Below are 22,328 nucleotides of genomic sequence, written 5' to 3' on the forward strand. Positions count from 1 at the left end.
TGGTTGAGGTATCAGCGTATTGACCGAAGCAGTCTTGAAGGATGTTGGCGGAAGTCTCGACGTTATGAGGGGCTTGCTCAACATTGAGAAATTACGAGTGGCATTTATGCCAACTCTCCAAGTCGTCTGACACTGTTTCAAACTGGAAAACATTGTTTGACGTGAAAAGGTTGATTTGAAGTGGAAAAATTCGGCTCGCCTTAGTGCAGGCTAATTGGCAATGAAGTTGGAGGTTGGCCATGGAGCTTTTCTGCAGTACCAACAGTTGCAGTTCGCACTTTGATTTTTTGAGATGAGTCGGGGGTGCCAAATTGGTGATACTTAGACAGAATGTCGAGTTTCCGTCGAAGAACACAAAAGCTCCCTAGTCAGGTGACGAAACCTGTTTTGATTGAGATCAAGGGAGAGAAGTCCATTGACAAAGTTCGTGCCGAGGCCTTGTTGACCAAGTTTATCAACAACAGTGAGGCCATCTCATCGGCGATTCCAGGAAGTGACGATCCAGTAGTGTTCTCGAACACAGGATTCTCGAGTAATGTCGGCACCAATCCAAAAATAGGTCAGTTGAAGAGAGTGCAAAGAGAGTTGAGGGGGCTTCCGCCACTCCTGGCTGAGCTCGATGCAGAGTATCTGAAGCACGACGATGCTCCTCAGAATAAGAAGGTTGTGTTCGACGACGAAGGAGAGGCCGTCACGCAGAATAAAAAAATTAAGTTTGACAGTGAGGAGCCTGAAGAGATTGGGGCTGACGCCGAAGCAGAAGCTGTTGAGGCTGGCGATGCCTCGGATGCTGAAGTAGTCGAAAATACAGAGGTTGAAAAGGGAGACGTAGAGATGGAAGACGTGACTGCCGATCTGGAGGCAACGACAAGCAAAAAGAGAAAGCTTGAAGAAGACGCGGAAGGTGCTGAGTCCACTTCCAAGAGGCTGAAGAAAGAAAAGAAGGAAAAGAAGGAGAAGAAAGACAAGAAGGAGAAGAAGGAAAAGAAAGAAAAGAAGGAGAAGAAAGAAGACAAGGCGAAAGACGAATGATTAGCATAATCGGTAAGTATACCATGTACAATAGCATATACGACAGTGAATCTGAATGGTAGCAAACGCAGGAAGCAGAATTCAGATTAGCAACATCCAAAAGGCAAAGTAATCGAAAAAACAAGTATGAATTACATTTGAAATAGAGATCGCATAAGACATTACAATTTTTCTAGTTCTAATTTTGTTATATGAGAGATTTATCGAATGCCTCATAATGCACTATTTACTTTATTGGTTGATTTCGCAGCCATACTATTTTAAGTATGACACATCACGTCAGCAAGTATGACTAAAGTCAAACACACGTAACAGGGGTAATAAAAGCACAGTTCTTTTAGAGCAAAACCAATCAAGTAAATTTTTTTTTCTTTGCGCTCCTCTCTTTCTCGTCGCTCCTGCCATACATAGTAGATTAAAGGAAGTCGCGACTTAAATGTATACAAACACAAGGTCTCTTCACGTCTCTCACGGGTCTCTGTCAAAAGCGAGCTTCAAAATCTTCAATGAAGCAACACACGCAGGCACTTGAGCCCAGCAATAAGGCGGAAAAGGGAGATTTGGAGGACACGTTCATAAATAATTCAGATTACGAGAACTATTCTGTGAAGCTGGAGCATCTGGACGCTCTACCTGATTCAGATGCGTCAATGACAGACGACAACTCCACATTTGTTGACGCCAATGAAGGAAGAGGGGGCGAATTAATGGATACAATTCACGAAGAGGAAATCCAGAAAAGTGGGGAATGGAATATAGAGGAACCGAAAGTAATAAATGGAGCCCACGCTACTGAAAGTCAGGTCAATCGAGATGGTGATCCTGGCGCTACGCATTATGACGACCACAATGAGAACGATTCTATGGCTGCCAACAATGACGATATAGACCAGGACACGAACGTCTCAAAATTGGAGGATGAGGAGGTGACGCTAGCAGAGTTGGAGGATCTGAAGGTTGCCTCTCCGCAGGAGCCACTGATGGAGGCAGCGGAAAAATCACGACCTAATTCGTCACACAAGCTTGAACTTCGCAAGGCAATGAAAGAGAAGGACGAAATGAAGCCCAGGTTGGTGATTCGCAAGCTCGTGCTCACCAACTTCAAATCCTACGCTGGCGTTCAGGAGATCGGGCCCTTCCATCCTTCATTCTCTGCTGTAGTGGGGCCCAACGGTTCAGGAAAGTCTAATGTTATCGACTCGATGCTTTTTGTATTTGGGTTTCGTGCTCTGAAAATGAGACAAGGCAAGCTCCTGGAGTTGATCCATTCGTCGGAGTCAGGGCAGAAACTCGATTTTTGCCAAGTAGACATTCACTTCTGCCATGTACTAGACGATCCTGTAGACCCTATGGCGGCTACTGATATCCCGGGGTCTGAAATCATCATAAGTCGACGCGCTACGAGAAATAACGCATCCCAGTATTACCTCAACGGCAGATCAAGTAATTATACAGATGTCACGCAATACTTGAGAGACCAAGGCATCGATCTAGATCATAAGCGTTTTTTGATTTTACAGGGCGAGGTTGAATCCATATCCCAAATGAAGGCTAAAGCAGAAAAGGAGAATGACGACGGTTTGTTGGAATATTTGGAGGATATTATCGGTACAACTAAGTACAAGTCTTTGATCAATGATGGCTTGACGAGATTGGACGAGCTTAATGAGGTCTGCTCAGAGAAGGAGCATAGATTCGAATTGGTTGAGAACGACACCAATGTTCTTGAGGAGAAAAAGAATGACGCTCTTCAATTTTTGGAAAAAGAGAAGCAGCTTGCTAACAAAAAGTCGGTCAAGTTCCAAGTGACCATCCATGAAAATCAGCGGTCCCTTTCAAGCTACGAAAAAACTGCCGCAGAAGTTTCCGAACAACTCAGCGAGGAAAAAAATAAGAATATGGAGCTCAATATCGAAGTGGATGAGGCTCATAAGAAAAAAAAGACTCTTCAAAGAGGCATTTCAAAACTCAACGATGAAATAAACCGGGCCAATAAGTCACACAAATCTCTCAACAACAAGAATGTTTCGCTAGAAGAAAGAGTGAAAAATTTAGAAACTAAAGCAAAGAAAATTGAGAAGACGAAGCAGGCATCCGAGCGAAGTTTGTCTTCGTCCTCACATCAGCTTCAAGCTCTAAAAGAATCTGAAGAGCAGGCAGCAAAGGAAATGGCGGAGCTTAAAGAGTCACTCGAGAAAGAAAGCGAGAAGCTAATGAAACTTCGAGAAAAGCTTGCTGATAAGACTTCGCATTTCTCAAAAGAGATTCAAGAACTTGAGGCTCAACTTCTTCCGGTAAATGATGAGGTGAAAGAAAAGGAGAGTGCAATACTGTTAATCAAGTCCGAGCTTGATATGCTTGAGGAGCAGACAAAAAAAACCGATCGTCAACTCCAGCAAGCCTCTCAAAGACTTCAAGATATCAAGAGAGAAGGAAAAGAGAAGGAGGCTGAGCTAGATGCGTTAGAACAAAAGCTCGAGCATATCAAAGAGCAGGTCCTACTTGGTGAGGAGCAATGCCAGAATGCCAGAAAGCTGCTCGATAAGAAAAAGAATAGGCTTAATTCGGCAAGACAACAGACACAAGATGCATTCAATGCTGTGAGCAACTCTCAAAACAAAAATAAGGTCTTGACAAGCTTGTCAAAGCTCGCTCGTTCTGGAAGAATCTCCGGGTTCTTTGGTCGTTTGGGTGACTTGGGGCAGATTGATGATAAGTATGACATTGCAATATCGACGGCATGCCCAGGATTAGACGCAATGGTTGTTGACACAGTTGAAACTGCCCAGGCATGTATCGATTATCTTAGAAAAAACAAACTTGGGTACGCCAACTTTGTCTGTTTGAACAAGCTTCGCAAATTTGATCTTAGTCCTATTCAAACTCCAGGGAATCCTATGAGTGTGAAAAGACTTTTTGACTTAATCATTCCCAAAGAAGAGCGTTTTTTACCCGCATTCTACAGCAAGCTTTACAATACCTTGGTCGCTAGTAATCTTCAAGAGGCGAAGAGCGTTGCTTACGGTCCAAAGAGATACAAGGTTGTAACACTCGACGGAAAAGTGGTTGATACCTCTGGTGCTATGTCTGGTGGAGGCTCTCATTTTGCTAGAGGAGCCATGAGGCTTACATCCAACGCTAGAACTGATAAGGCAGAGAACACCGAGGAAGACGTCGCTAAGATGAAAGAAGAGTTGGCTACGATGGAGGAAGACGTCAGCCATCTTCAACGTGAGTGTGAGGAGATGGAAGAAAATCTTCAAAAGCTTAAAGACTTGGCGCCAGAGACAGAGTTCTCCATTAAACGTGTTCAACTTGATATTCAATCATTGATCTCTGAGAAAAAGGAAGTTTCGGGAAACTGCAAGAAGCTTTTAGCCCAAAAAGAGAGTGAGGATGGTTCTTCCGAACTCGAAGGACAAATAAAAGAAAAGCAAAAAGAGCTTATAGAGCTCACCCAACAGAGCGAAAAACTTAAACAGCTGATGGTTGAGTCTGAAACGAAAATATCTGCACTTCAAACGAAGATTATGGATGTTGGTGGTGTCGAGCTCAAAATTCAAGATTCAAAGGTGAGCTCATTGAAAGAGAAGATCGAGCTCAACGAGGCCAAGAGCTCTCAAAATGCTATCTCACTTCGTAAGCTTGAGCACGATGCCAAAAGACACACAAAGATAGTCAGTGAGAGCGAGCAAGAGCTCCAATCTGTTGGTGTTGAAATAGAGAAAGTCAAAGAGGATTTGCAGAGCAGTATAAAGGAACTCAAGCTGAAAGAAGAAGAAATCGACAACCTTTCAGAGAAGAAGAACGAACACGAGTCTGAGCTTGAAAAGGTAGCGGAAGAGGTAGAAGAGCTCAATGCTAAAATCAATGAGTTCAAGTCAGTGGAGATTGAACTCGAAAATAAGCTCGAAAAACTTAATGGGGTGGTTCGCAAATGCCAATCCGCCATTGAAGTTGCCAATCGTGAGATTAGGAATCTTGTCGTTCGTGATTGTACCTCATACATTGATTGGATGCCTGAGGATGAAAGATCCAAATACGAGAGCTCCGAAATTGAAACGCTCACTGAAGAAGCTATCGAGGATGTCAACATAGCAAACATCGAGGAAGAAATTGAAGCCCTTGAGCATTATATGAGTGACGTCAAAGTCGATATTGAGGTCCTCAAAGAATATGGTGAGAAGAAGAAAGAATTGGAAATTCGTCGTACTGAATTAAACGAGACTGTAAAGCAGCGTGATGACATAAAATGTCACTGTGAGGAGCTCAAGAGAAAACGTTTAGATGAGTTCATGGAAGGATTCAACACGATCTCGTTGTCATTAAAAGAAATGTACCAGATGATTACGATGGGTGGAAATGCTGAATTGGATCTTGTGGACAGTTTGGACCCTTTTTCGGAGGGAATCATGTTCAGTGTCATGCCTCCTAAAAAGTCTTGGAGAAACATTTCCAATCTCTCCGGTGGAGAGAAAACATTGAGTTCCCTTGCTCTTGTGTTTGCTCTTCATAAGTACAAGCCTACGCCGTTATACGTCATGGATGAAATTGATGCAGCGTTAGACTTCAGGAACGTTTCTATTGTGGCCAACTATATTAAAGACAGAACTAAGAACGCTCAGTTTGTTGTCATATCGTTGAGAAACAATATGTTTGAATTGGCCCAGCTGCTCGTGGGTATCTACAAAGTTGAGAACCGAACCAGAAGTATTACCCTTCAGAATAAAGACTTTTTAAACGAAAGAGCGGTTAAGACATAATGACGATGATGCAGTTGTTCGTTATGCTATGTTGGTGTGGTCCTATTTCCACTGAGGGCTGATTGTTGTGCCAAATCCGTCCTCCCCCCTTCTTTTAAGCACAAAATGTTCGTCTAGCCAGTCTATAAGGTCAACAAGATTGGAGAGCTCATTCATCTCCTTGACATGCAGCCTCGGTATCATCGTACCTAGCATTTCAGATAAGTGATGCTGTGTTATGCGATAGGGCAAGCCATAGCTTAGGGCAAGGTCTAGAAACAATTCCACCGCCGACCATGGTGCTGTCTTGTGTTTTGCAAATATGCCAGGATTGGCCAAGGCGCCACGAACGGCCATAACACCATCAACTCCAGTATATTTTGCTATCTTCTCAAAATCCTCTTGCGTGAAGCAGTCACCATTTGCAACCACAGGGACCTTGACAGTCTCCTTGACTAGTTTGATGGCATCTAAGTTGGCTGGCTGTGATGATCGCGTTGTTTTCGTCCTCCCGTGGACAGTGATGAAATCAACGCCAGCGCTTTCCACCATCTTTACAAACCTGACCGTCTCATTCAAGTCGCTGTGGATCCTGATTTTGGTCTCAATGCATATTGAATCGCCATACTTTTGCTTAACCGCTCTTACCATATCGGAAACTAGTTCCGGTTGAGACATAAGGGCAGCACCGATTCCCTCACGAACTTGCTCTCGAATGGGACATCCACAATTGAGACCAATTCCGTCTACGTACGGATGCATCATCTCGACAAACTTAAGAAGATCTTGAACGTTGTTACAGCCCACTTGAACTATTACGGGGCTGTCAGTTTGGTTTGTTGAAAAATCGCTGATTCTGGCGATATCGTTACGCACGAACTCTCTGGCCAATATCATCGGCGTATAAACGATATCAGCATTATAATGACGAACAAGCTCTCTGAATGGAAGCTTGGAATATCTGACCATGGGCCCCACTATATGAGCAGGACGTCCGCGCGTTTCTTTGATGGTTTTTAAAATCCTAACTGTACTGTTTTTGGGATCACGCGGCGTTATGTGTTGCAAGCATGGCTTTAGGGTTGTCATGAAACGAATTGTTGATGTGATGCTGATGAAGCGAAGGTAAAGAAATGATACTTACGATACCATCGAAGTGTGAGATGCACGTGACCAATCTTCGATGCTCATCTCTAAGCTACTAATTCTCTTGCAACATCTACACCAGTTTGTCTTTCATTACGCCGTTAACCTCATTGAAAGCTATAAAGTACATAATTTTCTATAATACAAGATCCGCATCAATAACTATTCCTCCTCCGAGGACTCTGAAGATGCATCATCGTCAGACGACTCCTGTGCAGGAATACTATTGAGGTCGAACGTGGAGGCGGGAACACCCGAACCTCCGTTTGATCTTTCAGCGTCATCAAACAATTGGAGTTGTGATCTTAACTGCTCGAGCTGGTCAATATTGCCGGTAGAATAAGTGGATCTCTTGCTCTTGCTCATCGCTTGCGACGCAGCCTTCTTACCAAACAAGAAATCGTAAAGCTTCAACACGGTACGGTCTTCAAGCTGATCCATATCGAGCTCAACTTCTTCTTCATCGCTGATGACAATATCATCCTTGATGATTTTGATTAATGCTTGCAACTTCTTGTCATTCAACGTAGGAACAACCTCACTCACCTGTTTTTTCATCTCGTACGTCACAACAGGCTGATCGTCATGACGGTCCGAGACGGAGTTAGATCTGGCCTTCTTTGTTGTTCTCCTTGTCTTCTTCTTCTTTCTGCGAGAGGCCTTCAACTTCTCAAGTTCCTTCTTTTTCAACTCATCGAGCTCCTGCTTCATTCTGATGAGCTGATTCTCCAAAAACTGGATAGCTGGAACACTGGACAACATGGCTTCATTGACCTCACCATCATCATCCTCGTACTCGTCACTATCGTACTCGCCATCAGACTGAGGAGGCGAAGGTTGTGGGACAGGCTTTTGAGCCCATTTCTTGTCGAACACACTTTCAAGGCGGTGTCCCATAGTGTTAACATCAGTACCTTCTGGGTTAAACAAATAACAGTTTGAGAACACCATTCTCACGTCTCGCTCAACATCATCAGCATTCTCATACTTGTTGTTTGCAAGATTGGATTGAATAGTCCCGAGATCCATTGGGTTCTTCACCACATCGAAGTAGTGAGGAATGTTCAATGCGACTGGATCAACTGGTTGTAAGAAGGGGAAGTTGATGCTGTAAAGCTTTTTGGATGTCAACTCTTTAAGTACCTGGTTGCAGAAGCGCAACTCAGCTGCATACTTCTTCTTTCTTGGTCTCACATCATATGGCAATTCCTTTGACTTTGGTGGGTGGATCGTTCTCTTTGGCCTATGAGCAGCCACAGATTCAGTCTTCGAGTCATCACTCACAATAACATTGCGTCTTCTCGATGCAGCACCAGTGTTCGAAGAGTGCCCATTGGCAGCAAGAACCTTGGGAGGTATGTTCAACATATGCTTCTCAAACTGGGCCTGGATATTTTTTGCCATTCTGGATATACCAGCTGATTCACCGTTGAACTTAATGCAGTTGTCAACCATGAGGTTGAAGTCGTCAACAATTTGCAGAGGGTCTTCGTATGCGTTAACTGTGAGTTTCCTCTCAATGGTGGAAAGGTCCATTGGTCTCTTAATGAAGTTGTAATAAAAAGGGATGTTCAACTTCACGATGTCGACTGGATGGAGAAATGGGCCGGCATCCTTTAAACGCTTGATAGCCTTGATCGTATTGAGAGCAAACTTGTTCTGGTGCTTAGGGATAGGGTCCGCAGGGAGATTCGTCATGTCTGGTTCTGGAGGTGGCTTAGGTGCAGGTTCCATCTTCGACGTATCCGTCAGGGATAAGCTAGACTCTGGCTTGGACTCATCTCCAGGTTCTTCAACCTTTTGCTTTTTTGAGCTCTCTTCCTGTTCATCCTCATCCATCTTGTGCTTCTCGGGGGAAGGGGAGGGGTTTGGTGGGGACAAAGGCTTTTCAGGAGCGGGAGAATCTTCGACATTTGAGGTGCCGTTTCCAGCGGTGTGCAGTCCTTCTCCCTTCTCAAACATATCTGCCGACGGTGTTTGCACCGGCGTCGTGGTATCCGGAGCTCCCAGCTGTGGAACTGGCGTCGTCACAGACACTTCAGCTTGAGCAGTCAGTTGAGAAATGTCAGACATGGGAAGGAGCTCAAGTCACGTGGTGATAACGGCACGGGAGGTGTGGGTGTCGATTGAAAAAAAAAAAATAAAAAAAGGAAAACCACAAAAATGAGCTTCTTTGTGGGTCAACCAATCAAAAGACACGCAAGTGGAATTAGGTGCAGGCCCACGGTTGTGTTCAGGAGCGAGAAAAAAAAAAACTTTTGCAAAAAATGCGAATTTTTGGCCCTTGCGACCTCCTGGGAAATCACGTTTATTTATATATCTCCCGCTTTTTGCTGGCGCGACAATAGACAGCGGTGCGCTTCTCACTGGTTTTTGGTAAATGCACTCACATGCCTGCACGAACGCTGGATGTAAGCACCGAAAAAAAAAAAAAAGTGGGAGTGTTCCTCTTAGAACTCGACGTCATCACTAATTTTTGCACCTATTCTTATCCTTCCTCTGAAAGGCTTGATGGCGTTGAATAGATCGTATACAGAGTCTTATTTTCTTTAACTGTGCGAGTCACACAATCTCTTTGCTCTTTGCATGTCCCGGTCGCCACCGGCACCAAACTTCAATTTGTGATCACGTGAACAGACGGGTTGCTAAAAGGGTGTGAGTGGCGCACGTCCACGGCATCCCGTCAGCCCGCCAGCAGCCAGGGGGGCCAGAATCATGAGACAAACTTCCTCAATACCGTAGTATGCTCCTCGCTCAGTTCATACTACACCTTTGATTGCAGAATGAGCCCGTTTTCACCTTCAAATTGATCAAGTATTGCCCTTGTCCCTTTTTATTCACAAAGGACAAATATGCATCACACTCGTATATCTTAACATGAGGACAGGTTTAAAGATGAATCGAAAGCAAGTCGTTCGAAGAAAAACCCTTATTACAGGTGGGACATCTTCGAAGACGAGCGGCGAGTCGTTCTTGAACACAGCCGTCGCAAAAGACATGACCACAGGCAGTGATGGCCGTATTCTTCCAATTTTTCAGACAAACAGAACACTTTGTAATCGACCTCAAGGCCTCTAGTTGTTTCTCGTCTTCCTCAAGAATGGACGATGTGTTATTCTGTTTGTATTTCTGAAGTAAGCTTTCCGTGGCTCGAAGCTTGGCCTCAAGCTTACTACAAGCCATGGATTTGGCGTTCATCTCATTTGTCAATCCTCCGTTCTGTTTCTTGAGCTCCGCCGCCTCTTGCTTGATGTCACTCAACTCTTTGACCAAATTGTCTCGGGTTTTGTTAAGCATCTTGAGATTTTTCTGTAGCTGCGTATTCTCTTGGATTGACATTTCTTTGATAACCTTGTAATCGTTCACGGACTTGGTGAGGATCTCTATCTTGCTGAGATATGCTTTCTCAGTCTCGTTGAACTTCAGAATCAATTCCTGAGACTTCGCGATTTGTGACTTGAGCACCTTGTTTTCTGCTGAAAGAGAGTCCTTCACTCTCATGCTTGCAAAATACTTTTGATCAGCCTTGTTCTTTTCAATGGTAAGTTTCTTCATGAGTCCTTCATTATCAATAGTTTCCTTCAACTTATCCAAAGAAAGACTTCTCGTCTGCTGAAATGCTGCCTCGATCTCCTTGACTTCTGAGCTCAAGATATGCAAGCGTTTTATGAGTTCTTCCTTCGACAAACTGTGAAGATTTGAATCTTCCTTGCGTTCATATTCTTCCTCTCGGGTCTTTTCAAGTTTTGAGAGCCTTTCGCTGAGTACTCTATTTAATTCGTTCACCGCAGCATTAGTCTTTTTATTCTCCATCTCCGAATTGAGTATAGTTTGCTTCGCGAGCAACTCATCTCTTATTGCTCGAATTCTAGCTAGGTCATTTTCGCTTCTTGAAAGAGTTTCTTTAAGGCGAGTGTTCTCATCTGCAAGCTCCTGATCGACAAGCTTGGAATAATTACCATCCTTCTCTTCAAGAGCCTTAACTTTGTCAACAAGCTCTTGCTGGAATTTTGAAGTCTGGGCGAGCGATTCTTGTAAAGACTTGTTCTGTGTCACGAGCTCGACAAATTTAGACGACTTAGAAAGGTCCTCATCAGTAAGATTACTCAAACGCTCTTTCAAACTTTGATTGTACGTTTCAGCACCTTCTAGTCTTCTGCTCATTTTCTCGAGCGATTGCTTGGAGGTTTCAATGGCAGCCTTGAGCTCTTCTGCTTGTATGCGTAGCTGCTCGAGCTCTTCTTTGTCCGCTGTGGAGATGACCACAGTGTCTGAAGCATCCACATTACCGTTTTCTATACTTCCGTCTTTATCGTGCTTGCCATTAGAGGGCTCGGCCTCCTCGGTCTTTGCGAGACTGTTGCTCTGAATGCGCTGCAAGGTAGCCAGCTCAGTTCTATCTTTCAGCTTCCTCAACGCTGTGAGCTCATTCTGTAGCTCTGCTAGCTTTTCTTCGAGATCTTCTTTCTGTTTCTGAGAAGCAGCAAGACAACCTTCAAGCTTTAGGAGATCACGAAGGCCGCTTCCATCTGAGTCTACTGATTTGAGAAGATCTGCCAATTTGGCTGTTCTAGCTTCTAGAGCTTCTTGGATCGAAGATGTCGACGCAGATAAGTCTATTTGGGGTTCTTCTTCGAGATTGCAGGACTTGAGGATTTGTGAATACCAGGCTTCCAAAAGCTGATGAGCAGCTACAAAGTTTTGGTACCGTTTTTCATACTTGGAGAGCTCAAGCTGGAGTTGATCAGCTTGAAGCTTGTAAAATCGCATCTGACGCCAAATGGCCTCCTTTTTGAAATAAAGAACATCCTGTTGTGTAAGTGGACCATCTTCGCTGAGTTCATGAAGTGGTTTCTTGGATTTCGTGAATACATCAGGTTCGACCAGACTGAAGGGTCTCTTCTTGTCCTCGGCTTCCATGGCGACAAGCAGACCAAGCGGTGCAATATATTAATGAGATTGGAAACGGCTCGCCTTGAGTATATGGGACGAAGTTTATGCAAGGTTAAAAGGGCCACGTCAGGATGTAGCTGTGGTTGATATGTTTCAGTATTTTTTTCTCCTGGACTTGTGCGTATAAGAAAGCTGGACACGACCGGTGTATAACGCCAAGTATGGTAGCCAGCATGACGACACGTCGATTGATGGAGAGACAAGTAGACCCAACTGTAAAATCAAAACCACTGGCTGAGTTGGAACCTTTGATGCTTGTAGACCTTGCTCTTTTGCAATCTCCACCGAAGGCAGTCATAATTGTGAACCAGCTCCCTACTAGAACGTACTTTTGGACTGAACTCAACCAAGTAGAGATTTTCTTGTGCTAACTTAATTACTCCATCAAGATTTTCCTTCCGTATCCAGCATCACCATGTTCTTCTATTACTTCCGCAAAAGAATCACTGCGGTCAAACGACCTCCTGAGATCTCGTCAGGAACCCATGGTGACATTGACTTCGTTTAACCCACAGACTCATTGGCGTTTCCAAAATCGAAGTTGATATTCTGGACAGAACAAAACCACAATCAACAAACAACGATGGTATATCGTCGTTTAAGGTGCTCTTGCCGTTTAAAACTGCCCTTTACAGCACTATACTCAGGAACACTTCAACATACCGTATCTTTAACTTTTTCGAACTTTCTTTCAAGACTGAAGAAACCTGGAATTCATCTTCATCAAAATCCCCAATATTCCCAAATATAAGCCTCGCCTCGTTAATACGTGTTTCAAGCTATTTGGGTAGCTGGAGGTTGTACATCGCGAGGCACCGTGCACTACTAAGTATAGCAGACACGCCAGGAGCTCCTTTACCACACAGAGCCAATCACACAATGCATCTAAACATCGTCGTGGCATTTTGCTGTTTCTGGCTCCAAGCGTGGGCAGCTAAAGATTATTTGTTCAAAAATTGCGACCAGCTGGGGTTTTGTTCGAGAAACAGACACTACAGACGCCAAGTTGAGAACCTGGGAAGACATATTCCATACTTTGTGGATCCACTGTCGATTGAATTGAAAAATGACAAATTGGAAGGTACCTTGTATAAGAAGCTAGAGCCGAACGAGCTCGTGAAGCTTCCGTTTGAGTTTTCGTTGCTAAAGGGCGACAATGTGAGGTTAAAAATTGATGAAGATAGATCGAAGGTGAGAATCAAGGGGCTCAACACAAAAAGGTACGATGAAACTGCCCAGGCGATTTTCGATGGGCCCGAAAAAGATAAATACGTGCTGTTGAAGGAGAAAGTGGATATAGGGAAAGACTCTATTACCATAGTGTATGGTGCGGATAAACAGTTTAAAGCGGTGCTAGACCTCAACAGCGTTGTCTTGACTATTTACTACCAAGATCACCCACAAGTTTCTTTTAATTCGAAACAGCTTCTAAACTTTGAGCACTTCCGGAGCGAAGAAGAAAATGTACAGAACGTTCATAGTGAGTTGGAACTGACATTTGACATGTTCCACGATTCGTTTGCTGATTCCAAAGATGACTCTTTGAGATTGGGGCCTGAGTCTGTGGCCGCTGATATTGTGTTCCACAATTTCGATCATGTTTATGGTATTCCTGAGCACGCAGACTCCCTCAGCCTCAAAGAAACAACAGACTCGCTGTGGCCTTACAGACTCTACAATGTCGACATATTCGAATATTATTCAGAGTCAAGAATGCCCATGTACGGCTCCATTCCTATCATGACAGCTACAAATCCCACCGTATCTGTTGGGGTGATGTGGATGAACAGTGCAGACACTTACGTCGATGTTAACAAGGCATCAAAGCCAAAGTCGGTTACTTCGCACTGGATTTCCGAAGCTGGTGTATTGGATTTGATAATACTGATGGGTGAGTCGCCAGCGACTATCAATAAAAATCTCGGTCTCTTGACTGGATATGTTCAATTACCTCAGCTTTTCTCATTAGGATACCACCAGTGCAGATGGATGTATAACGATGAGGAGGATGTGCTCGACATCAACAGCAAGTTTGATAAGTATGAGATTCCGTATGATACCATTTGGCTTGACGTGGACTATACGGACACAAGAAAGTACTTCACATGGGATCCAGACAGCTTTCCTGATCCTCAGAGAATGCTTCGAAAGTTGGATCATACCGGAAGAAATATGGTCATTCTTATCGACCCACATTTCAAATTAGACTACGAAATAAGTGATCACATTGACAAATACGGTATTGGCCAGAAGAATTCACGGAACGAGACTTACAAACATCATTGTTGGCCCGGTGAGTCCGTATGGATCGATTCCCTCAATCCATCGGCACAAGAATATTGGGATAAGCTTCATGAACTGTCGAAAGATAACGCCGTATTTGGAGAGGCTCAAAATGTCCATATCTGGAATGATATGAGTGAGCCATCCGTGTTTGATGGTCCTGAGACAAGCGCTCACAAGGACAACCTTCACTATGGGAATTGGGAGCACCGTTCTTTGCATAATCTTGTCGGTAAAAGCTTTCACGAACTCACGTACAACTCTCTTGTTAAGAGAGCCTCGAACGACCAAAGACAGCGCCCATTCATATTGACCCGGTCGTTCTTTGCTGGATCACAAAGAACTGCAGCAACGTGGACTGGTGACAACATGGCCAAATGGGAGTATCTCAGGACCTCAATTCCGATGACGTTGACTCTCAATGCGGTCAACATGCCATTTGCCGGCGCGGACGTTGGCGGATTCTTCGGTGACCCTTCCAAGGAATTACTCACGAGATGGTACCAAACAGGTATTTGGTATCCTTTTTTCCGAGCTCATGCCCATCTTGATAGCAGACGTAGAGAGCCTTGGGTTCCTGGAGAGCCCTTCACGAGCTACATCAAGGACGCTATCAGATTAAGGTACTCTTTGCTACCTGCTTTCTACACGAGCTTCTACGAGTCGAGCACCGACGGATCCCCAGTGATGAAACCTCTCTATTATTCGAACCCAGAGAATGAAGATGTCTATGCTATTGATGATCAATTTTTCCTTGGAAATAGCGGTTTGATGGTTAAGCCAGTGACAGAGCAGAATGCTAGATATGTTGAAGTTTACATTCCCGATACTGAGCCTTACTATGAGTTCACCGATGGGTTCCCTCAAGCTGATGCTATCAGACTTTCTTCGCCGGGAACCATCAAGAAGTCTGTTGACCTTGGAACCATTCCAATGTATCTTAAGGGAGGCCATATACTTACAAGGAAAGACCGCTACCGCCGGTCCTCCAGGCTCATGAGACACGACCCTTACCACTTAGTTGTTGCCTTGGACAATAGCGGCTCCGCCCAAGGGTTGTTGTATGTTGACGACGAGGAATCTTTTGCATACCGTAGCGGCAACTTCGCTATTTCGGCATTTGAAGCCACTGGCAATACCATCAAAGGTGCAGTCTTTGCGGGAAACGATGTTATTAGAAAAGAACTTGATGGAATTGTTATCGAGAAAATCACAGTTTTAGGTGCCGATGATGTGAACGCCGCTGAAGTATCCCAAGATGGCAAAAAGTGGGAGGCGGCGATCAACAGGAAAGACGGAATTCTCGAACTAGTGGGTCCTAAACTTAGTATCAATAAGGATTGGGAAGTCAAGCTCAGGAAGTCCACCCGTCACGACGAGTTGTGATCAACTTGCTGAGACAATTGATTATCAGGCTTGTAAGGCATTATAGCAGTCAATCCGGACGATGCTCGCTGAGAGAGAGAGATCATTTTTGCAATATCTGCCCATATATGCTGTACCAGGCAATGGGGACACTTTCCGTTACAGGGAATGATCTCACTACTGCCCGTAAGAAACAGCCGTAGAAGGCAATGCGGGTGGAAACTAAAATCACAAATGCACATAAATATACCGTTGGTAGCATCAATGGCAGTGTTACATGCGTAGCAGGATGCATTCAGAGCTTCAAGTGCTCGTGAAACCCTCTCGTACTCACTTGTAGTAATGCCATGTAAAGAATGCTCTCCTTTGGAGTTGAAAGCCTCATCGAACGTCGTCCTCGTTACACGAGCCAGACATTCGATATGATACCGATTCTGTTCCCAAATATCGTGAATCCGGTCGTTAAAGATCCACACTTGAAGCGCCATTCGCTTAAAGGCAGGCGCCTCCACCAAGAGTCGTATATTACCCAACCGTTGATGAGCCGAGGCCGCTGAGCGAGCCGACTTTGAAATTTTCTTGTGAATATGACGGCTTTGGAAAGGGTGTTGCAACGCCGACTCAAACTGCAAAGCAGCTACTTTAGAAGGGAATCCACATACACAGGCCACCATGATCCAGGGCCTGAAGCCATTCTTTTTCGTTCTGTAAGCTCCGCCCTTCGCTATGTACCCATTGTGCTGGCGAAGCCGTCTTACGGGATCGGGGGTTGAGCCAACATAAAATGAGGCCGGTTTAGGGAGTGATTGTAGGAGATACACACAGTAGAACTGGTGCATTTGATGAGTTGATGTTCTGTGCGCAGTAGATGATGTAGTAGAAAGCAGCACAAAGGAAGAGTTTATTTTTTGCGGACGATTTTACATCAAGGTGTTCATTAGGGTGATTGATTTTCAAATTTTCGAGCAGCAAGAAAATATCTGGGGAATTTCTCATGTTCTCGGTGGTGTTTCTTATACGGTGCTGGTGAAATGAGCTCTGACAGAGCTCACATTCTATCTGAATGGACAATATTCGGAAGACATACTTTTTTTTTCGATGAAAGTAGATACCAAGTAACTCAAAATGTAGCTAATGAAGATTCATCTCAAATCATGACAATTTTGATACTTTTCTGAAGAAGGCAATGAATGGCCGCAAATTGCGATGCAGCTGAGACAACACTAACTACTTAACCAGCACATAAATATCAAACCCTCAATTGAGGTAATCCAGCTTGAATCAATAGATGGCTGCTAATTCTTCATAAGCTATGAACTTAGATATGGTGGCTGGTGTACTATTCTCTCTGAATGCACAAGTAGTTGCACATTGGCCATAAATCGACCCTGAAGTAGGTACCAGATCCCAGACAGAAGTAGACTTCAACGAGTGCCACCCACTACAATGAGCTCATAAAACAAGAACAAAATCAACGTCCTTTGATCTTTTATTCAATTCCAAGTGGCTTCTCTCTGTCAACCTACCATCCACTCAATCACCTCCCATTAACTTTCCTACCGTTCCATCGTCTGCGACCTCCTGCAAGCTACTGCTAGTATCAGCAAGACTATTTGCACCCATCCACATTCGCCCAGCCAATCAAGTTGAGCCAATTATTTCCAAAAGCGGGCTAGAACGCTGCCGTAATGAAAAATACGAGTCACAATCTTTCTATCGTGCTCCCCGGCAGCTAACCGAAATCTGACATTATCATTCGGCGTAAGTCCCGAGTGCACCGTATAGAGAAAAAAAATATCCGGACTGAACAGAAGAACACAGGATTTTAAATTTAGATATCAAGATAGGTTGCCATCGAGGAATTGAAAATTGATGAGAGATGTGCATTCTCATTTAATACCCTCGATACCTCGGATTTCTTCGGGTGATAAAAAGCTTTTCTGTATCTGAATTTTCACTCTTGATTGGAAAATTCTCTTGAGCCTCGTCAGTTGATTGCGTATGGGTCCTTCGCCCGCGAACAACTGCCTTTAATGTTTTGGAGCCACCAAAAATACACAATATATTTTTAAAATTGTAGAAATGAGTTACTCATCAATCTTAATACGTAGCAGACTCCCATGTTCAAGACTTTCACCCTCATTTCCCGAGCCCCTTGGGTTCCACCTGGCGTCTGCCACAGGGTCCTGACAGGGTCCTGCAGCATAGGCTCGAGACATGGAACAAGTAAAAAAGTTTCAAGTGCAACCCTAAAGAACCACAACCCGAAGCAAGAGGTTAGCGATAAAGCCCTAAAGAGTTAACAATCCGAAGAAAACTCACGAAAGGACTTCCCTTTTTACTCGAAATTTCCCCATTAGTATCGTCTTTATTCCAGACTTCGTTCTCATTGGCTGCTTCGGCTTCAGAAATTTCACTGCAAACACAATTCTTCCCCTTAATCCTCTATCGCTATGTCGTCGAGAAAAGATGAGCCTGCTCTGGGGGGCCTGAATGATTTCGTCAAGAAGCTCTTTCAAATGCTCCTGGAGGACAAGTACGTGAACGTGGTAAGGTGGACGGCCAACGGGAACAGTTTTGTGGTCTTGGACACCAACGAATTCACCAAGGAGATACTACCGCGTCACTTCAAGCACTCGAACTTTGCGTCCTTTGTGAGGCAGTTGAATAAGTACGATTTTCACAAGGTGAAAATTTCAAACGAGGAGAAACAGCACTACGAGTATGGCGACGATGCGTGGGAGTTCCAGCACCCCGAGTTCCGTAAAGACGATGTGAACGCTTTGGAAAATATCAGAAGAAAAGCACCTACAAAGAAGGAACCCGCGTACGAGGCAAATCCACATTACGATCAGCAGATCTCCCTGATAAAACTGGAGTTGGCCCAGTTGCGCGAGGAAAATAGGTCCATGAGCTCAAAGTATAAGGCTGTCTTGGAAGGTGTGGTCACTCTCCGCACATTTAACGAGAGACAATTCAGGTCAATCGGCACCTTGATCAATGCGTTGAACGATGCTGGCATCAAAATCCCTCCATTGGACCTACCCAACCCTAGTCTCATGAATATGGCTCTGCCTCCGGCCGCTGGCAACGCTCCGCAGACGCAGGGTTCTCCACAACAGCCACATCCATCGGGCGAAAGAACGATAAAACAGGAACCACAGCATTCCGTGAACCACCTGCGATCAGGCCTGGGTTCGGTTCCCGACTACGACTATAACTCGCAAGTCCACCAGGCCACGCCGAACAACCGTGCCACAACCCATTCCAGACATCCCAGTCTTGGAAATCACGTCAATCACAACAGACATCCCTCGTCTACGCTGCCGTTAGGTGGAGAGATTGTTGGCCCTGTTTCCACGGCAACGATATCCAATCCAAAATTCCATGTATTGCTAGTCGAGGACGACAATGTGTGCATCCAGTTGTGCCGTAAATTCTTGATGAAGTATGGATGTCAGGTAACCGTGGTGACGGACGGGCTCAATGCCATATCTACAGTTGAGCAAACTAAATACGATCTTGTTCTTATGGACATTGTTATGCCCAACTTGGACGGTGCCACTGCAACTAATATCATTCGTTCTTTCGACACAAGAACACCGATTATCGCTATGACTGCAAACATCCAGGATGCAGATTTGGTGAACTACCTACAAAACGGTATGTCCGACATCTTGGCCAAACCATTCACAAAGGACGATCTCTACGCCATCTTGACCAAACACCTAATGTCAGCCTCGACGGCTGCCGAGTACGAAAATAACAGCACCGAAATGCGTACTCTACCGTTGGACAATACCACGCCTGCCATGGAACAACCACTTAATATGGAACAGCCTGTAGGCATGGCGCAGCAGATGCCTCAACAGGGAATGGCAGAGCCTCCTATGAACCAGCAAATCACAGACTCAATGGAAGCTGTTGACCAGCAGGCAAAAAGGCAACGAACTCGCTAATTAGTGGAGTGGAGCCAAACAATACCTTTTGTTCTTGTTAAATACTATTAATTCTTATGCAGTTAATTCTATAGTCGTACAAGCTTCTTTGGTGTCTTGCAAATTTTTTCTCAAAATAATGTTAAATGCCATATCACTGAAGGAGTCTTTCCAAGGCAGATCAGAGTCACTCGTGATCCTGGTGATCTCTACGCCCCTAAAGTACACCTCATCTACTGGATACTCAAGAACTGGCTCTTTGTACACCAACTTGGAACTCTTTTTGCGTCTTCGGCTGCTCACTACACTGAAACCGTCATCCTTTGGTTTCTGGTCTTCGCCTGCCGCCAAATGCTGAAGTGTCGCCAACGTCGGTAGCTGCTCCAAGAATTTCACTTTTGAAAGCGATCCCGCTGTAACAGTGAGATCATTTCCTAGTATATATGTGGGCTGAATGTCTTTAATGAAGGTTTCTGTGAAACTACGAGGGGCATGGGGCATGTAGTATAGGGTGGAGGAAACTATCGCTGGGTCGTCCAATTCCATACTATCCACAGAGAATCGCAAGCCTTCAAGTAATTGAGTATCAGAATCAGTGAAAACGGGATCGTAGCATGTCACAGAGTCGATAGATAGCTTATCAGTTAATAGCTTTAGTAGGGCAAGCTGGTAGAGGGCTTGAAATTCTGTACTGGGGGATCCTAGAGCCAAGCAGCGAATGCGGTTGAACTTAATGGGTTCTAGGAGATCGATGAGATCTTTGAGTAATTTGGATTCTGCGACTTTGGCTTCTCGACCCTTTAGACGATTAAGAAGAGTTGTTGCAGGGTTAGACATGGATTTTCACGGTACCGGTTGCAATTCCTAGTAATAATAGTAGTCTGCGCGCGTGATACAGCGTCACGTGCTCTCGTTGCAACTAGAAATTGGGTTTCACCGGACCGTATTTAATGTCCAGAGCATATAGCGTATATGTCTTCTGTCTCCTTCTCCTATATTGACTAAACCTCTTTAAATTCGGTTTTTCACTAACAAAACGTCCTTCGAACTGTCATTGCCATGGATGAAGTGCCCTGCACATGGTATCAAATTTTTTTTTGACGCTACTAGGTGCGAGGCTCCACATATCTGCTCTTATATAGAAACCCATCGCCAGTCCCACAAGCAACTCAGGCTGTTGACGCCAACAAAAGGAAAAAAAACAAATCAATTCACCTCTCAAGGTTAAACTGGGCAACCTCCAGAGAATCCCTTCACGCAGCGTTTCTCCTTTCCTACTTTGGTATCCACGTTGTCGGTCTCCAGTCCCCCCACCCAAACTGAGTCCAATAGCATCATGCGGAAATGTAAAGTGTTTGTCGGTCTGTCCCACCCAGAGTTGGGCAAGCTTGTGTGTGACCGGTTGGGTGTCAGCCCTGCGCCTTGCACGCTCAAGAAGTTCTCCAATGGTGAGACTTCGGTGCAAATTGGTGTCTCTGTGAGAGATGAGGACGCCTACATCATCCAGAGCGGGTCCCCTCAGATCAATGATCACATAATGGAGCTTTTGATTTTGATTTCCGCCTGCCGTGGCGGCTCTGCTTCGAAGATCACTGCCGTGATTCCGCAATTTCCTTACTCGAAGCAGCTGAAGATGAAGAAACATCGTGGTGCTATCACGGCTAGGATGTTGGCCAATTTGATCATCATGGCTGGCGCAGACCATGTGGTGTCGATGGACTTGCACGCTTCGCAAATGCAAGGCTTTTTCACCAAACCCGTGGACAATTTGTACGGAGCACCCACGTTGGCAAGGTGGATCCGTCACAACATCGCTGACTGGGAGAACGCGGTTGTGGTGTCCAAGAACCCAGGAGGAACGAAAAGAGTCACGGCGTTGGCAGACTCCTTGAAGATCAATTTCGCCATGATCCACACGGACAGACGTAGAACGCAAGACAAGTTCACGAAATCCAAGAAGCCCTTGGCCCACTCGCAGGACGACAACATTGTCAGTGAGATGCAGACTGCTAGGGTCGTCAAGGGACATGTTGTTGATGACGACTACGAGCAGGAAAACGGGCCGCTGGCCAGCAACTCGTCGGAAAGAGGCACTGAAATTCCTAATAGCGACGCCTTGGGCGGCACTTTTGATGCTACCAATTCGGATGATGAGGATGAGCCTACAGCTATTGCTCAGGAGAAATTAATTACTCTTGTTGGTGACGTCAACAACAAGGTGGCTATAATCTTGGACGACATGATCGACAAGCCTAACTCTTTCATTGCCGCTGCCGAGCACTTGCGCTTGAACTGTGGCGCCAGAGCGGTGTACGTTGTGGGTACTCACGGCTTATTTAGTGATACGTGTCTTGAGGAGTTAAATGCTTCAAAGTGCATCGACAAGATAGTTGTCACCAACACTTACAGGGTGAGTGAAGAGAGACAGAGGAGTAACGAAAAGTTGGTTGTCATTGATGTATCCCCAATCTTCGCTGAGTGTATCAGAAGAGACCACTTTGGTGAGTCTATCTCTGTTTTGTTTGACTCGTTGGCTGCAATTGAATAAGACCCACGAGGTTCCCGTCATCAGGGTCGACACTTCTTGAAGCATCTACAGTTCCATTTGCTAAGCTCAGGTTTTTATCTTTTTTTTATAACGTGTACAATAAAAGAGTTGCATAGAGGTGACTTGTACAAGGTTATACATGCTTACCAGGATCTCAAAGTTCCTGAGATTGCCCAGGTCAATGGGGTCATCTAGGTAGCACAAATCGCACCAAATGCTCCATGTGCGCCATACATTGGTGGCCCACGTTGTCTTGGGAAGAAAAATCAATACGCATAATATTTCATAAGCAGATTTCTGGTCCTATGAAAAGTCTATCAT

At 44.8% G+C, this 22,328-nt stretch overlaps 9 protein-coding genes across 9 annotated transcripts; 5 read left to right on the top strand and 4 right to left on the bottom strand. All coding sequences in view use genetic code 12, as the record gives it.

The window, feature by feature from the left end:
- Nucleotides 1–330: 330 nt before the first annotated feature.
- On the top strand, nucleotides 331–1,032 carry CJI96_0001336 (uncharacterized protein; the record flags this gene model as incomplete). The annotated part of the gene is made up of 1 exon (XM_029033345.2): nucleotides 331–1,032. The coding sequence occupies one exon, from the start codon at nucleotides 331–333 to the stop codon at nucleotides 1,030–1,032; it is 702 nt and encodes a 233-aa protein (XP_028891937.2).
- Nucleotides 1,033–1,538: 506 nt separating this feature from the next.
- Nucleotides 1,539–5,795, top strand: SMC4 (condensin subunit SMC4; the record flags this gene model as incomplete). The annotated part of the gene is made up of 1 exon (XM_029033346.2): nucleotides 1,539–5,795. One exon carries the CDS (start codon nucleotides 1,539–1,541, stop codon nucleotides 5,793–5,795), a length of 4,257 nt encoding a protein of 1,418 aa, XP_028891938.2.
- Nucleotides 5,796–5,837: 42 nt separating this feature from the next.
- DUS4 (tRNA dihydrouridine synthase) lies at nucleotides 5,838–6,743 on the bottom strand (the record flags this gene model as incomplete). Its single annotated transcript, XM_029033347.2, has 1 exon — nucleotides 5,838–6,743. One exon carries the CDS (start codon nucleotides 6,741–6,743, stop codon nucleotides 5,838–5,840), a length of 906 nt encoding a protein of 301 aa, XP_028891939.1.
- Nucleotides 6,744–7,082: 339 nt separating this feature from the next.
- Nucleotides 7,083–8,993, bottom strand: BDF1 (chromatin-binding protein; the record flags this gene model as incomplete). The annotated part of the gene is made up of 1 exon (XM_029037606.2): nucleotides 7,083–8,993. The coding sequence occupies one exon, from the start codon at nucleotides 8,991–8,993 to the stop codon at nucleotides 7,083–7,085; it is 1,911 nt and encodes a 636-aa protein (XP_028887926.2).
- Nucleotides 8,994–9,809: 816 nt separating this feature from the next.
- On the bottom strand, nucleotides 9,810–11,840 carry BRE1 (E3 ubiquitin-protein ligase; the record flags this gene model as incomplete). Its single annotated transcript, XM_029037607.2, has 1 exon — nucleotides 9,810–11,840. One exon carries the CDS (start codon nucleotides 11,838–11,840, stop codon nucleotides 9,810–9,812), a length of 2,031 nt encoding a protein of 676 aa, XP_028887927.2.
- Nucleotides 11,841–12,752: 912 nt separating this feature from the next.
- Nucleotides 12,753–15,542, top strand: ROT2 (glucan 1,3-alpha-glucosidase ROT2; the record flags this gene model as incomplete). The annotated part of the gene is made up of 1 exon (XM_029033350.2): nucleotides 12,753–15,542. The coding sequence occupies one exon, from the start codon at nucleotides 12,753–12,755 to the stop codon at nucleotides 15,540–15,542; it is 2,790 nt and encodes a 929-aa protein (XP_028891942.2).
- Nucleotides 15,543–17,974: 2,432 nt separating this feature from the next.
- SKN7 (kinase-regulated stress-responsive transcription factor) lies at nucleotides 17,975–19,480 on the top strand (the record flags this gene model as incomplete). Its single annotated transcript, XM_029033351.2, has 1 exon — nucleotides 17,975–19,480. The coding sequence occupies one exon, from the start codon at nucleotides 17,975–17,977 to the stop codon at nucleotides 19,478–19,480; it is 1,506 nt and encodes a 501-aa protein (XP_028891943.2).
- A 54-nt stretch (nucleotides 19,481–19,534) lies between these two features.
- Nucleotides 19,535–20,296, bottom strand: CJI96_0001343 (uncharacterized protein; the record flags this gene model as incomplete). Its single annotated transcript, XM_029033352.2, has 1 exon — nucleotides 19,535–20,296. The coding sequence occupies one exon, from the start codon at nucleotides 20,294–20,296 to the stop codon at nucleotides 19,535–19,537; it is 762 nt and encodes a 253-aa protein (XP_028891944.2).
- A 499-nt stretch (nucleotides 20,297–20,795) lies between these two features.
- On the top strand, nucleotides 20,796–22,007 carry CJI96_0001344 (ribose phosphate diphosphokinase subunit PRS1; the record flags this gene model as incomplete). Its single annotated transcript, XM_029033353.2, has 1 exon — nucleotides 20,796–22,007. The coding sequence occupies one exon, from the start codon at nucleotides 20,796–20,798 to the stop codon at nucleotides 22,005–22,007; it is 1,212 nt and encodes a 403-aa protein (XP_028891945.2).
- Nucleotides 22,008–22,328: the final 321 nt, after the last annotated feature.

The sequence above is a fragment of the Candidozyma auris genome, chromosome 1, assembly GCF_003013715.1.
Source record: "Candidozyma auris chromosome 1, complete sequence".
Taxonomy (NCBI): Eukaryota; Fungi; Ascomycota; class Pichiomycetes; order Serinales; family Metschnikowiaceae; genus Candidozyma; species Candidozyma auris.